At 40.8% G+C, this 17,329-nt stretch overlaps 1 protein-coding gene across 3 annotated transcripts; it reads left to right on the forward strand.

Annotated features, from left to right (window-relative positions):
- The first annotated feature begins 2,076 nt into the window (after positions 1 to 2,076).
- Positions 2,077 to 16,859, forward strand: LOC133419277 (G-protein coupled receptor family C group 5 member C-like). Of its 3 annotated transcripts, none has more exons than XM_061708351.1 (5): positions 2,077 to 2,530; positions 4,571 to 5,120; positions 10,200 to 10,300; positions 14,026 to 14,145; positions 16,735 to 16,859. In XM_061708351.1, the coding sequence occupies exons 1-5, from the start codon at positions 2,078 to 2,080 to the stop codon at positions 16,765 to 16,767; spliced, it is 1,257 nt and encodes a 418-aa protein (XP_061564335.1). In that variant the 5' UTR covers position 2,077; the 3' UTR covers positions 16,768 to 16,859. The 3 variants fall into 3 exon arrangements, with proteins under 3 accessions (XP_061564335.1, XP_061564336.1, XP_061564337.1); XM_061708352.1 differs by having other exon boundaries at positions 14,029 to 14,145; XM_061708353.1 differs by lacking the exon at positions 14,026 to 14,145 and having other exon boundaries at positions 16,735 to 16,786.
- Positions 16,860 to 17,329: the final 470 nt, after the last annotated feature.

Consider the following 17,329-nt stretch of genomic DNA (forward strand, 5'->3'; position numbering starts at 1 on the left):
TATGCAAATGTAACCCCAAGACAGTATATAAAGTAAAGAAATATACACAATTTATGCAATTATTACAGAAAACTTTAATGTTTTCATCCTTTTCAAACATATTTAAAGGCAAAAACATGGCGCCAGTTATTCTCGTGTCCAACAAAACATTCCTTTTTTGGGCAAAAACAAAAAAATTCCAATTCTTAAATAAAATACTTATGATCTCTGAAAACGTATGCAAAGTGATGGATAAGCCCTGAATGCAGGCATTGTGACGTAGAATTGTCAAATTGGTTTAATTCACCGTACGAATTGTTACAGATTACTTTGTAATCCTGTATTTAACCCGGTCTTTCTACGTTTTGACTGTATAGAAACGTAATTCTTGCCATTTTAAGAATGAGATGAACCTGCTGGATCTACTGCCCTTACTTTTTAACAACTAGGGCTTTTTATTATTTTACCTCTTTTCTTTTTTTTTGAAAAATCTGTTTAGTCACATGTTAAGAAATATAATAAAATTACACGATTAATTCAAAATGTTCAAAATGGCCGACTTCCTGTTGGGTTTCGGCCATGGCGCCAAGAGACTTTTCTTTAAGTTGTGACATGATACAGGTGTGTACCGATTTTCGTGCATGTACGTCAAACCGTATTGTGGGGCTTGAGCAGCCCCCCGGGTCTGGCATTCAGAAGGCACGCCGGTTTCCCCCAGTGTCCAGCCGCGGTACTGCAACAAAAAATCCCATGCGGCCCAGAAAGCTTTTTTCCCATAGACCGCAATAGTAAAAGAGAAGCCTCTTAAACTGTTCACAGGAACCTCCAGCTGGAATCACCGGCAATTACTAATCTTTGTATTCTATATTTTTAAGTCATGGACTTTATATCCGTCAAAAATGTTTTATAACGGCCAGAAAAGTAAAAGAAAAGTCTCTTTCTGGGCGTGACGTCACGGCTGACGTCACAGCCGTGTCCGTGCATTCCACGGATGTATTATATTAATATATATTATGTAATTATATTATATTAATACATTAATAATATATGTAATACTATACATGTAATAATATACATTCATTTATATATTATTTTAATACATATTATATTAATATTCGCGTCATTGCCCCGGGGCATGATGGGAGGCCCCAGAGCATCATGGGAGGTGACTCAACTGCACATGCTCTATGGGCCGCATAACGCGGAAGTAAACCCGGAAGTCAGAGATTTTTTCGGCTTATGCGCTGGCTGAGCAGAATGCATTGAAATGAATGGGCGGCCATTTTTGACGTCCGATCCAGTTTTATAATAGATCCATGGGCTTGAGGCACAAAGTTTTCTAGGGGGCGCTGTTGAGCCATTAGGCCACGGCCATTAATGCAAACCATTAAATATCACATTTTCACATGTCCAAAACATGTGTATTAAAGTAGCCGAAGCACGCTAACCATTTTGAATTAATTGTGTAATTTTACCGCAATTTATGCCATTTCTTCGGCCGCTTCTTCGCCCAAACCGTAACGTGCACCCAGGTGTGTTATACATCAAAATGTGCGTCTCCATCCTGCGACGACGCGCCTTACTTTTCTCTTTCAAAAGTGTTACTGTGGCGACGATAGATGCCAAAAAGCACGCCCCCCCTTCATCTGATAGTTCCTATTTTCTGCCATAACCTTTTAATGGTTTGACATAAAGACTCGTGGGTGGTGTCATCGGACTCGGTTTTGAGTCCTTGAATATAATTGATGCAAATTAGCCCCGCCCCTTCATCTGATTGGTCCATATTTGATATTTCCTACTTTCTGCCAAAACCTTTTAATAGTTTGACATAAAGAGTCGTGGGTGGTGTCATCAGACTTCGTTTTGAGTCCTTGACCTTTATTGGTGGAAATTGCACACGCGAGGGCCCGTTCATCGCTGCTTGCAGCTTTAATTTTGTCTTGCTGCTTTTAATGTTGACGTAAAGCAATTTGAATTACCTTGTGTTGATTGTGCTATACAGATAAACTTGCCTTGTCTTGCCTTAAATCTTCCCTCCTCAGAATTAATCCGTTTGTCCGTCCCAACAGGCGTCGTCATGGCGACCAACGCCATCGTCATGCCGACCAACGCCACAGCCCCCAAGGGCTGCGGCTCCAAGGTCGACTCCCTCTACTACAACCTGTGCGACTCCGGGGCGGTGTGGGGCATCGCGGTGGAGGCGGCGGCGGGCGCCGGCGTCGTTTTCTGCTTCGTCCTCTTCGTGATGCTGCTAGCTAACCTGCCGCTGACGAAGAACCACGACCAGAAGAGCTCGGCTGTTCTCCACGCCGCCTTCCTGCTCTGCACCGCCGGCCTGTTCGGCCTGGCCTTCGCCTTCATCGTGGGGAAGGACTTCTCCACCTGCAGCGCCCGCAGGTTCCTGTTCGGGGTTCTGTTCGCCGGGTGTTTCTCCTGCCTGCTGGTTCAGGCCGTGAGGCTCAACGTGCTGGTCCGGCGTAGCGACGACGACGGCGCCGCGCCGCGGATCTGGCCCTTCTGCCTGGCGGCGCTGGCTCTCTGGCTGGTGGAGGTTTGTTGGTTTTTATTAAAAGGAACCCTGCATATTAAGACATGTAGGTCTTAAAAGATAAATGTTGGTATCAATTATAACAATGTGATATAAAAAACCTTGTTGATGTCTTCGTTTTTATAAAATTTGAAAATATAATTTAACATGTAGGTCGCCATTGTTTTTTACGTTCTGGGTAGTACGTCACACGGTGGCACCTGCTAACCCCCGTCCACTGTTCTGACACCCAGAAACAGATCAAAACACAGCTAAACAGATGACGGCGCACCAGAAACACAGATGAAAACACAGCTGAACATTAAGGTGACGGCGCACCTACAAAAAAGTAAAATAAAATTAAAAAAAAAGTGCAGCCCCATACAGCATGAACTATAAAAACACCATAAAACTCAGATAGACTAACAGACCACACGTTTCAATTAGCAGATAACCGATGCTACAATAAAAACCCCAGCCAGATCTGGCGTCATTAAATTAAATAAAGATGTTCTTGCCTATTTGAAGCGAAGTCTGCGCCTCCCGTTTCGTCAAAGTCCCGGGCCAGTCCCCTCAGCGTCGGGTCTGTCATCACACAGCACTGAGGCCGGTTTTAGGGGGGAGGGGGGGGGCTATGCCCACTCAAACGTGCATATTGCCCACCGGCGTCTCCATCCCGGCGGCGGCAGCGAGAGCGGAGAGCGGAGAGCGGGTGGCGGAACGCTGCGGGCTGTAGAGCCCCGGCTACGCAGGCTACGGCGTAGCCTACGCCGAAGGCTACGTCGTCTACGCAGGAGCCTAATGCACTGGTAAGATGCGCACGACATTGATCATTTTTGCAGATCTCCCGTGCATCACAGAACTTTGATCCAGTTTGCCTGAACCGAGACGTCTTATGGGCTCCCTCGTCAGCCTCCACGGCCGGGAGAGAGCTGCTCAACTATGTTTTAGATACCTGTCCCAGTTAAACTAATGGGGCTTATCTTCCCAGAGCCACCGTCGTACGTCATCTCCCCCAGAATGCATTGCGCAGGTAAAACATGGCGCCTCCCGCAGGTCAAAATATGTAATAAACATTGTAGATTTTTAAAGCAATTAGATTATTTTATGTGTTTCTAACAACATATTTTAGTATAAGAGAACAATTGTGGCTAATTAGGGACTACATGTCTTAATATGCAGGGTTCCCTTTAAGGATCCCCGTTAGCATTAGCAACAGCGTTAGCTATTCTTCTTCGGGTCCGACACACAACACATACATTAACACTTAATACATAACAGAGACATACATTATACATGACAAACAAAACAATAATAGACATAACTCCCTCAGTCACAAACAACACAGAGAAATGTCGAGATTAATGTTGAAGTACAATTTCGAGAAAAAGGCGTGAAGAAATGTTGAGAAAAAGGTCAAAATTTTGTGAATAAAGTTGAAATGTTGCAAAAAAAGGCGATATTTCGACTTTATTCACGAAATTTAGACTTTATTCTTGAAATTGTATTTCAACATTAATTTTGACATTTCAACTTTTTTCTCGAAATTTAGACTTTATTCTTGAAATTGTATTTCAACATTAATCTCGACATTTCAACTTTTTTCTCGACATTTCGACTTTTTTCTCGACATTTCGACTTTTTTCACAAAATTTTGACTTTTTTCTCGAAATTGTAAATTTATTTTTGAAATTTTGGCTTTTTTCTCCTCGACATTTTGACTTTTTTCTCGACATTTCGACTTTTTTCTTGACATTTCAACTTTATTCACGAAATTTTCACTTATTTCTCAACATTTCAACTTTTTTCTCAAAGTTTTGACTTTTTTCTCGACGTTTCGACTTTTTCCTCAAAATTTTGACTTTTCGCCTTTTTTCTTGACATTTCAACTTTATTCACAAAATTTTCACTTATTTCACGTAACATTTCAACTTTTTTCTCAAAGTTTGGGCCTCTCGACATTTCGACTTTTTCGCAACATTTCGCCTTTTTTCTCAACTTTTCGCCTTTTTTCTCAACATTTTGACTAATTCCTAGAATTAATTTATCAACTGATCCATTCAGGTGGTGATCAACGTGGAGTGGCTGATCATCACGGTGGTCCGGCACCCGCAGGGGCCGCCCAACGCCACGGCCGACGCTAGAGCCGCGGCGACGCCCTGCAACGTGGCCAACCAGGACTTTGTCATGGCCCTGATCTACGTGATGGCGCTGATGTTGGCGGCGTTGGCGGCGAGTCTCGCCGTCCTGGCCGGCAGACCCGGCCGGTGGAAGAAGGAGGGCGGCCTGATCCTCCTAGCTAGCCTGCTCTCCGTCGGCGTGTGGGTGGCCTGGATCGTCATGTACGTCTACGGCAACGAGAGGACCGGCGGGCCGGCGTGGGACGACCCCACCCTGGCCATCGCCCTGGCGGCCAACGCCTGGCTGTTCCTCGTCAGCTACATCATCCCTAACGTCTGCTGCCTGAGCGGCGGCGGCGCCGAGGACCAGCTAGCCTACGAGCAGAACCTGTACGCCGGCCGGGGAGTCGGGTACGAGACCATCCTGAAGCAGCAGAGCCAGACCAACCTGTATGTGGAGAACAAGGCCTTCTCCATGGACGAGCCCAACCAAGGTACGACTTTATCTAGAGATGCACCGGGTTAGGAGATGAGGGAAGGAAGGAAGGAAGGAAGGAAGGAAGGAAGGAAGGAAGGAAGGAAGGAAGGAAGGAAGGAAGGAAGGAAGGAAGGAAGGAGAGAGCAGGAGGAAAGAAGGAAGGAAGGGGAAAAAGGAGGAAGGAAGGAAGGAAAGAAGGAAGGAAGGATGGGAGAAAAGAGGAAGAAAAGAAGGAAGGAGAGAGCAGGCGGAAAGAAGGAAGGAAGGAAGGAAGGAAGGAAGGAAGGAAGGAAGGAAGGAAGGAAGGAAGGAAGGAAGGAAGGAAGGAAGGAAGGAAGGAAGGAAGGAAGGAAGGAAGGAAGGAAAAAGCAGGAGGAAAGAAGGACAGGAGAATGAGGTCATTTTGACCCAAAGACAGTACAAGGGTTAAATCTGGCTGTATAAACTTCGGTGCGTAACTAGTCCCGCAGCTTTGAGAAAACGTGAAAAGTAAAAACGTAGAAACGTGCGCTTTAAGTGGGAATCGAGTGGTATGACTTTTATTAGCGATTGGTGAGCACGTTTTTGCGCAACATGCGAAAACGTGCGCTTTTTGGCCCATCCGGAACGCATTGGGAGAACTTTGGGGCCTCACCACTCGCACACCGTTACTCGAAGAATTCTGAACCGATTTAGAAAGTTGTAGGCCCTGAATTTAACTACAGTCCTGTCAATTTTCAGAGCGATCGCACAAATAGTTTTCGCACAAAGTGCAAAAACATTTCCACATTTCCAAACTAATGGGGAGATTTTCCCATGTATGTGTGTGGCGCGGAATGTCACACCGTGGATGGGAGGAGGTAAAAAAAAAAAGCCAAAATTCACCTTTTTTCTGAGTCACCTAACTTTCTCATACCTTCACGTAGAAATGTCATTCAAACTTCAAAACGGAGGAAAACTTTCTTCTCTCCAAAACACCAAACTGTTTTTTCCTAAAATGTACACTTTTCAAAATATGAGCACACAAGTGAGGACTGGAAATCACTTTTTCGTCAAATCTAGAGTGCGGAATTCAGTTGGTCGAGTGTGAGAAACAGCAAAAAATAACCAACATTTTTATTTGTAACCCGAGCTCACGGCCAAACTGTAAAAAGGAGACAAATAATTTTTGGTCAGAATGTAGACATGGGTGTTGGGATTCATAAAATGTGACTTTGACAGGCGGGGTATGCACAAAATTTAAACAGGGGGGGCTAGAGCGGCACCAATACCTGTCTCAGTCCCCATTCACTGTAATGTAATCAAACGTTTTCTTCAAAAGAATCTCACTCTGTCTTCGCTTACTCACTCATTTTAAGGAATATCTGAATAAAATTAAGATTGTCAGAATCTGCCGGCTTCTGTGTCTCTCACGATGTTTTCGTTTTTCTGCTACGAGCTACGGTTTTATCACAAATCTGAGTTATTTAAGACCTTGTCAGAAGGCAGAACTTTTGAATGGTTTGACATAGGGTGGTGTCATTGGACTCGGTTTCGAGTCCTTGACCATAATCGGTGCAAATTAGCCCCGCCCCTGTCTGCAATATCTTTCTCTCTATCTCTATCTGCAATAACTTTTGAGTGGTTTGATATAGGAAATATCATCAAAAAAAGTTTATTCAAAGCATCCGGTGCTGAAAACCTAAAAGTTTTCTTCCCAAATTCCCTTCTTATTTTTGGAAACAACCAAATGCCAAATGTCCGTTGAGCGGAGATTGTAACCTCCTTGTTTCCATGTTAAAAGAGAAGATAAATAAGAAAGAATTTTACCCAGAATGGCTTTATAAATGAACATATACCATGATACACACTAGTATCCAATATGGAAGACAAAGAACAGATGCTTCATATCCAGCACATCTGCGTAGTCAGTTACAGGTAAAGAGTCTCTTTCACTAGTTTCTGTTTTACATCAAAAGAAAAGCAGGACTTGTTTCTATAATAGAATCCTTTGAGCCGCCCAGGGCGGAACCAGGACCGGCTTTGTCCTTCCTAAAGAATAAAACACACAACACACACACAACAATGTTCAAAGTGGATCTTTTGTGAAGAAGTTTAGTTTAGTTTAGTTTAGTTTAGTTTATTTGTCCTTTCAACTTCCACAACACAAATAACCCAAAGTACAGGTGTTAATCATCAGTGTTATCCAAAAAATATATCATTTCAACTAAAAACTAAAGACCAAAAGGTGTAGACTGAAGCCTAAGCTTATGATGCCTACCCTTTTCACAAGAAAAAATAAAATAAAAATATTAGCTTTTATAAACTAGTGCATTTAGGATTTAGAGAATGAAACAAAATACATAAATAAATCCACAAAATAACTGTACACAAACATACAGCATATTCCACATGTCATTATTAAATATCATTCCATACAGTATATAAGTACATACATAGGTACATACACACACACATACCTTAGTTTTATCTGTATTAATCATTTTGTATTTAAAGGTGCTTTTGAATTGTAATAACGTTTTCTGTATCTAAACTGTTCCACTATGGAGGATTTTTAGTGCCAAAATTAAATAAAGAAATACATCATTAATTAATTAAAATGGGAATTAAATATATATTGAATTAATTAAATGTGTAATGAATTAATTAAAATGGGAATGAAATATATCATTCATTAATTAAATTTAACATTAATTAAAATTGGAATTAAATATGTCATTAATTAAAATACAATTCATTTTAAGTAAAAAATATGTTTAATTTCAGTATTTAATTAAATATTTCAGTATTTAAGTAATTAATGACACATTTAATTAATTAATTATTTATTTTATCCCTATTTTAATTAATTAATGAGTCATTTAATTAATTAATCATTTATTTATTTATTTATTTAATTTTGGCACTTAAAATCCTCCATGTTCCACAGATTAATCCTGTCACTGATTCATCGTTGTTTAACATTGGTTCTTTGTTTTCTGAACATAAATGTTCCTCTTAGTTCATATTTCTAACTCTGCTCTGGTCAGGAAGTGTTTTATTCTTGATTTTGAACATAAATTGTGCTGTTTTAAGGTTAAGGTTAACGGGGAAGTGAGACGTAACCGAGCATTTTTCCAGAGGCCCGGAGGCTGAAATGATGCTATCTTTACAGAATTAAATGAGTTTAGTTCTCCATCTGAACTAACCGGTTTCTCTGAGGGAACAAGGAAAGATAGAACAGACGTAACATCAAACTATGCAAAGCGGCTCATTTCCATTTGGCCGTTTCCTGTTAATTTGATCATCTGATCTGCAGTTAATGTTAATGTTTAAGGTCAAGGGTTCAATTTTGGTTTTGGTTTTTTTAATTTTTTTATTACGCTTACTGGAAAGTGTTTTTTTTATTGCGTAATTTGTATCATTGAAATTTGATTTCTTAGGAAAAAGGGACAGATAAAATAAGCTCAGTCTTCTTTCTGTTCCCTTTCATTCAAGGAAAGAGATTTGTTGTAATTATATTTAATAATAATAATAATAATAATAATAATAATAATAATAATAATAATAATAATAATAATAATAATAATAAATCTAACACGAGATACATTTGGATGTTGTTGAGTAAAAAAGCTTTTCATTCTCGGTTTGGTTTTAGGGTTTGTATATGTATACATATAAAAAAAATAGAAAAAAGTCAAAATGTCGATAAAAAAGTCAAAATGTCGAGATCAATGTTGAAATACAATTTCAAGAATAAAGTCGAGATTTCGACATCTTTCTCGAAGTGCACAATAAAAAAAATCTTCCTCTAAAACATTATTTTTATTTTTTCCTGCCTGGCCCTAATACTCCTCCGTAGCATTGCATTGTGGGAGTTAAAAGTGCTAAAGTCAATAGCTCTGATTTCTGCCGTAAACCATTAACTCACAAGGTCCAGAGGAAACGTCCGTGACCGGTGACCTAAACCGAGGAGAAACTCCTGCACACGGAAGTTTCAGTGTTTCAGAGTTTCGGTCGATGCTTGTTAATGAGTTTCCAACATCCCAGAACCGCTGCAGCACCGTTCCCACGGAGACCGTTCCCACGGAAACCGAGGTGTGGCGGCGGTTTCAGCTCGTGGACAATTACCTGAAGTTAGGAATGTAGCACCCTATAATGTAATAACTTCACCCTATAATGTAATAATTTCACCCTATAATGTAATAATTTCACCCTATAATGTAATAATTTCACCCTATAATGTAATAACTTCACCCTATAATGTAATAATTTCACCCTATAATGTAATAATTTCACCCTATAATGTAATCATTTCACCCTATAATGTAATAATTTCACCCTATAATGTAATAATTTCACCCTATAATGTAATCATTTCACCCTATAATGTAATCATTTCACCCTATAATGTAATAATTTCCTATAATGTAATAATTTCCTGAAAATGTAATAAAATTAGCACTTAACTTAATCGAAAATGTAATAAAACCCAATAATGTAATAACTTCACCAATAATGTAATAAAATATCCTGACTGACAGATATTGTAATAACATTTTTACCAATAATATAATACCTTATTACGTTATTGGGAATTTATTACATGGTACTCAAAGTCTGTAATTTAACCCAATAGTCATTCTGGTGTTTCAAATCCAGTGTAAATAACATTCTTAGATACTTAAAACACAAAATGTAGAACTCTGGACTGAAAATTAACATATATATTACATTATTTGTCAACATTAACTTGACTTTTCGTCTTTTTTCTCGAAATTTCAACATTTTTCTCGACATTTCAACTTTTGTCTCGACATTTCGATTTTTTTCTCGACATTTCAACTTTTTTCTCGACATTTCGACTTTTTTCTCGAAGTGCATAATGAAAAAAAAATCTCCCCCCAGTTAAAACTAATATAGATATATGCAGCATGTGTTGTCTTCATTCTAAGGCTGATACAAGACGTTTCATTTTTTGCAGCTCCAGACATATTTGTGTTTTTTGTGTTTTTGGTCCAATATGGATCTAAAACATTTTGAGTTGCCGACCCCTGCTTTAGGGGCTCCGTACTAAATAAATAATAAATAAATAAATAAATGAAATGACTGAAATGTGTGTGTTTTCTCCCTGCAGGGTCCAAGCCGGTGTCTCCGTACAGCGGCTACACGGGGCAGCTCCGCAGCTCCGTCTACCAGCCCACGGAGCTGGCCCTCATCTCCAAGGCGGTGGGAAATGTGAGTATAAACCAACATTTGAATACGTAGCACATTTTGAATCCCCCTTTTCTGCTGTAGGCAAATTGGTATTCAAATGAAGCGGCGTTGACGAGCCAAACACACGAGAGACATGACAGAGGAAAGAGTGTTTGCTGTGATTCACAGCGGTAAAACGGCAGCCCTGGGGTTAACTTCCTCCTGGCCACATACGTTAGCATACCTTCCTTTCAAAATGTTTTAGATCCATATTGGACCAAAAACACAAAAAACAAATATGTCTGGAGCCGCAAAAAATGAAAAGTCTTGTATCAGCCTTAGAATGAAGAAACACATGCTGCATGTTTCTATATTAGTTAGAACTGGGGGAAGATTTTTTTTTTCATTATGCACTTCGAGAAAAAAGTCGAAATGTCGAGAAAAAAGTTGAAATGTCGAGAAAAAAGTCAGTATTTCGAGAAAAAAATCAAAATTTCGAGAAAAAATGTTGAGATTAATGTTAAGTACAATCTTGAGAAAAAAGTCGAAATGTCAAGAAAAATTCGAAATGTGGAGAAAAAAGTCAGTATTTTGAGAAAAAAGTCAAAATTTCGAGAAAAAAGTCGAAATGTCGAGATCAATGTTGAAGTACAATCTTGAGAAAAAAGTCGAAAATGTCGAGAAAAAAGTCGAAATGTCAAGGAAATAGTCAAAATTTCGAGAGAAAAGTTAAAATGTTGAAATGAATGTTGAAGTACAATCTCGAGAAAAAAGTCGAAATGTGGAGAAAAAAGTCAAAATTTAGAGAAAAAAGTCAAAATTTAGAGATTAATGTTGAAGTACAATCTCGAGAAAAAAGTCGAAATGTTGAGAAAAAAGTCGAAATGTCAAGAAAAAAGTTGAAATGTCGAGAAAAAAGTCGAAATGTCGAGAAAAAATTCGAAATGTTGAGAAAAAAGTCAAAATTTCGAGAAAAAAGTCGAAATGTGGAGATTAAAAAGGGGTTAACTTCCTCTTGGCCACATACCTTAGCATACCTGCTCATCTCAGACCTACATGTAAAATTATGAACCCGCCCGCCCTCTCAGGAAGTCGCTCAATGAACAAACCCTCTCTTGAAATATGATGGGGTTTGTAAGTACACGAGGATATCATCAGCATATAAACTGATTTTATGGGTTGTTTTCTTTATTGTTGTAATCTGTGCTTTAAATAAATCTGACATTGTTTATTATAAAACAGACTGATTTATTGCTTGTGTAGCTGAAAAATACATGAGAACACGACCTTGAAAAAATAATTGCATATTAAATCGCAATATTGAGGAAAAAAATTGCAATTAGATTATTTTCAAAAATCGTTCAGTCCTAGTATTAATATGTTGCAGAACTACAGTCATATAATTCATACAACAGCCCAAAACCAGTTTTAATAACACTAACCCAAATCAATATCGGAATCGGATCAAATCAATTCTTGATAATCGATTCTGAATCTTAAAAATCGGAATCTAATCGATTCTTGGCATTTGAATCGATCCCCAGCCACATACCCCAATTCAAACCTTACTTCTTTCTGTTATCCACCTTCAAATATGCCACTAAATTCCTGGGGGTCCATATTGATGACCCTCTAAATTTTAAATGTAATATTGACCATCTTGTAAACAAACTGTCCAAGTATGTTGGTTTGTTCTATAAGATCAGACACTTCCTTCCTCTGTCTGCCCTTCTTATGTTGTACAAAACTCTATTTGAACCTCATCTCAACTACTGTAATGTGATATGGTGCAACACCTTCACATGCCATCTTAAAAAATTAGTATCTTTGCAAAAGAAAGTCATACGGGCCCTGTCTTGGTCAGAGATAGATTCCCCCACCCACCCTCTATTTCACCGCTTTGAGTTGCTAAGACTGGCTGAGTTAAAGGAGCCGTCTGTAAGAAATGTCCAAAACTGGTACTGCAGTCACTTTCCAAATATTGTTGAGCGGCGTGTACCCTCCCCCTCCTCCCCCCGACCAGAGGTTGCCAGGTAGGCTGCAGAATGCAGCAGGAACGTAGGCTGCCATGGCTGCCATAATTAGAGCCGAGCTGGCAACCCGGATGCCGAAACAATACTGACTTGGTGATTGGGAGATAGGTGGAGGGTGGAGCTTCAGAAACAATACTGACTTGGTGATTGGGAGATAGGTGGAGGGTGGAGCTTCAGAAACAATACTGACTTGGTGATTGGGAGATAGATGGAGGGTGGAGCTTCAGAAACAATACTGACTTGGTGATTGGGAGATAGGTGGAGGGTGGAGCTTCAGAAACAATACTGACTTGGTGATTGGGAGATAGATGGAGGGTGGAGCTTCAGAAACAATACTGACTTGGTGATTGGGAGATAGGTGGAGGGTGGAGCTTCAGAAACAATACTGACTTGGTGATTGGGAGATAGGTGGAGGGTGGAGCTTCAGAAACAATACTGACTTGGTGATTGGGAGATAGGTGGAGGGTGGAGCTTCAGAAACAATACTGACTTGGTGATTGGGAGATAGGTGGAGGGTGGATCTTCAGAAACAATACTGACTTGGTGATTGGGAGATAGGTGGAGGGTGCAGCTTCAGAAACAATACTGACTTGGTGATTGGGAGATAGGTGGAGGGTGGAGCTTCAGAAACAATACTGACTTGGTGATTGGGAGATAGGTGGAGGGTGGAGCTTCAGAAACAATACTGACTTGGTGATTGGGAGATAGGTGGAGGGTGGATCTTCAGAAACAATACTGACTTGGTGATTGGGAGATAGGTGGAGGGTGCAGCTTCAGAAACAATACTGACTTGGTGATTGGGAGATAGGTGGAGGGTGCAGCTTCAGAAACAATACTGACTTCGTGATTGGGAGATAGGTGGAGGGTGGAGCTTCAGGCCAAAACAAAAAATGACAACATAAACATCAGTTGAGGGCTGCAACTCCTCTTTTTAAACTGGAATATCCTGGCTTGAGTGCTGTTGTCAGTGACATAAGTATTTGAAATGAACATGATTTTTAAATGTCTGTTGACATATCGGGGTCATTTTATGATTCGTTTTATTATTGCTCTTACATACAGCTCCTTTAAACAATTATCATAATGCTTGTCTTATGTTTCAAATTGTCAAAAGGCTCAACCCTAGACTTAGTAGTCTTGTGCCAATCTCCAGTCCTCAGCACACATACCAAACAAGAATCAAACCACTCATATTAGGGAAATGTGGCCGACATGTGCGCCCCAGTATGACTGTTGTTTGCAGGGGGCGCAGATTTGGAATAGGATTGATGATGGTGTTGCCTTCTATCTCCAAGTTTAAAAGACAACTAAAAAATAATCTTTTACTTACCTATATATAATTTAAATGCTTCTTCATGGACTGCTGGGATGTATGTGTGTGATTGTATGTGTATGTAAGGTTAAGTATGAATGTTAAGTGTTTTTTTGTGTACTTGTATGCATTTATCCATCACCATCTCTTTACGGATGGTAACTGCTTGTACCATTGACTGTACCCTCACCCTTATATGAACTATGGGCCCCCACCTATAAGCTTTCCTAGCTCCTTGGGGGACCCATTCACTCTACCCACTTAATTCCACTGTATTATTGTAACTATTATTATTATGGTATTGTTAATGAATTCAAACTTCAAACTTCAAACACCTTGTGGGTGGAGTCTGTGAGGAATAGTTCTGTTATTTAAAAAAAAGCGGTCCTCTTCTGACACTGATGTTCATGTCTCTCCTGCAGCAGCACCAACCGGAGCGGTCCTACGACATGATCATCCCCAGGGCGTCCACGGGCTCCGCGGGCCCCCCCGGAGGGCCCGGTACAGGCACCGGCGAGGCCGGGAACTCTGCACAAACACATGTAGGTCCAACTCCCTCCTCCTCCATCATTATCACCCGCTCTCGTCTCCAGACGCTTCCCTGTCCCCTCTGGCTTCCTGCCGTTTCCATAGCAACCGCTACCAACCAACAGCTCCTTTTGTCTGGGTTCTTTTCTTTTCTCTCTTCATTTGACAAATTGGTTTAAATCACCGCACACATCGGCACATATTACTTTTGTAATACTGTGTTTGACCCGGTCTTTGTAAGTTTTGACCGTATAGAAACGTAATTCTTGCCATTTTTTTGAAGTGAAATTGAAATTTTATTTCGAACATGAAACGGTAGTGAAAACAATAATAATCAATAATAAATAAATGTAAATAAGAAAACAAAAAGACAAAAATATAAATTAAAAACATGCAACTATCATAATTAACATGCTCGAAAAGGAGTAGGGATTAGTAAAAACGTATTAAATCCTACCCCCATTATAATGAAAATTAATTGAATTTCTATACAAAAAAAAAAGATATCTATATACACATATATAACACATACACAAACATATATATATATATATTTTTTGTGTATATATATATATATATATATATATACACAAAAAAATATACATACATACATTATATACATTTTCATATTTCATTTTGATTGATTCATTGATTCATTGATTGTTTGAAACCTTTATTGTCTCCTCTGGGGAAAATCAGTTGTCAAACAGTCATGACATTTAAAAAGAGGAAGACAAACAGAAAAAAGTGCAACATGTGCAGATAACAACATTTGCATGTGTTAAAGTGCAACATGTGTCAATAAAAAGTCCAAGTCAGTTAGCCTAGCAACTCCAGCTCCAGGTCCAGCTCCAGGTCCAGGTCCAGGTCCAGGTCCAGGTCCAGGTCCAGGTCCAGGTCCAGGTCCAGGTCCAGGTCCAGGTCTCCCTGGGCCTGCAGGGCCTGGTTGGAGAGTCAGAGTGCAGCTGGAATAAAAGCCTGTCCAAATCTCCTTGTGCTCTGACGGGGGAGGACAAATCTGTGGCTGAATCTGCTCCTCATCCCCGTCAGCTCCATGTGCAGTGGATGGGAGGGATTGGCCAACATGGCCGCCAGTTTTTTCCCCATCCTCTGTTCAGCCTTGCCTTGCCTAATTTGTGGCGTTCGCGTCCTCAAGCCCTCGTTTTCTGCAACATTCTTGGATGTATTACGGCTAGGGTTGGGCACCGAGAACCGGTTCCAAATAGGGACCGGTTCCTTACGTCCGGTTCCGGAACTGTTAAGAAGATGTTTGCATTTCAATTCTTTTATTCGGTTCCCAAATGTCCACACTAGTTTGTTTACAAAGTTTGTATTACTCCGCCCGCCGCGCTCGGTTTATTTTATATTACTCCGCCTGCCGCGCACCGTTTATTTTGTATTACTCCGCCCACCGCGCTCCATTTATTTTGTATTACTCCGCCCGCCGCGCTCCGTTTATTTTGTATTACTCCGCCTGCCGCACTCCGTGTATTTTGTATTACTCCGCCTGCCGCGCTCCGTTTATTTTGTATTACTCCACCTGCCGCACTCCGTTTATTTTGTATTACTCCGCCTGCCGCGCTCCGTTTATTTTGTATTACTCCACCTGCCGCACTCCGTTTATTTTGTATTACTCCGCCTGCCGCGCTCCATTTATTTTGTATTACTCCGCCTGCCGCACTCCGTTTATTTTGTATTACTCCACCTGCCGCACTCCGTGTATTTTGTATTACTCCACCTGCCGCACTCCGTTTATTTTGTATTACTCCACCTGCCGCACTCCGTTTATTTTGTATTACTCCGCCTGCCGCGCTCCGTTTATTTTGTATTACTCCACCTGCCGCACTCCGTTTATTTTGTATTACTCCGCCTGCCGCGCTCCGTTTATTTTGTATTACTCCGCCTGCCGCGCTCCTTTTATTTTTTGTTACTCCGCCTGCCACGCTCCTTTTATTTTATATTACTCCGCCTGCCGCGCTCCGTTTATTTTGTATTACTCCGCCTGCCGTGCTCCGTTTATTTTATATTACTCCACCTGCCGCACTCCGTTTATTTTGTGTTATTGATCCGCCCGGCGTGCGTCGCTTGAACGAAGCCACTACTCTGTGCGGAGCGCTCTCGCTTGCTGCCTGAGAAGGCAGACATGATAATCTTCCTGAACAAGAATTGTTTTTGAACTGTCACATGACATTGTCAAAGCTCCAGGGTTTGTTTTATTTTATTTTCCACCTGGGGTGCAGCTCTTTGTTTTTAGACTGCTATGCAACTTGTGTGTTTCAGCAATTCAGCAGTTAGTTAGGGACCCTCCTTGTATTTGAATACCCTAGTTAGAGTACAGCAACCAAATTAAACTGTATCAAGTCAACTGGCAGTGTGAATAAATAAAAATAGCCTGTGTAAAGGCGTTTTCAAATGAAAAAAAATGATCTTGTGAAATATTTGTGACCTGTTGACCTGCACCTCAAAGAATCGGAACAGGAATTGAAATTTAGAATCGGAATCGTTAAAATCCAAACAATGCCCAACCCTAATTACGGCTGTGAACATGCAGGATTCCTCGGGCGGTTTAGATTCTGACGTTTCTCCGTCTGCTTGTCCTGCAGGGTCACGGCCTCCAGAGGACGCCCCAGTGGTGACCCGTCCTCAGACCCGTCCTGCAACCGGACCAGAACCGCTTCAGTCTACGTCCTTTTCCCCCTCACTCTCGTCCAGGGGTCAGTGAGACACACGACCCCCCGACCGGCAGCAGATAAACCTCCCGTTGACGGATCGGCGCCGTGACGCCGTCTCCCCGCCGGAGCAGCCGGACAGAGAAGAGTTTAGTCTGTAACCGACACCCAGAGGTGAAGCTGCAGAACAAAGACTTCCTGCAGCCGTCACCATCGCTGAACTCAGACGGATATATATATTTATATACCGTATTTTCTGGACTATAAGCCGCTACTTTTTTCATAGGTTTTCAACCGTGCAGCTTATACAAAGGTGCAGCTATTCTGTGGATTTTTCTTCCACCGCTCGGGGCGCTCTAACCGGAATTAGAATCAAAACTAAGACAAAATAAATGCAAAGAAGAATACGCTACTTCTTCTTTAGCAGATAGAAGTAGGTAGAAGCAGATTTGAAACAGACAAATGGATAACTTTCTCGCCATTTTGACTTTTTTCTCAAAATGTTGACTTTTTTTTCAACATTTTGACT

This window comes from Cololabis saira, chromosome 19 (assembly GCF_033807715.1).
Source record: "Cololabis saira isolate AMF1-May2022 chromosome 19, fColSai1.1, whole genome shotgun sequence".
Taxonomy (NCBI): Eukaryota; Metazoa; Chordata; class Actinopteri; order Beloniformes; family Belonidae; genus Cololabis; species Cololabis saira.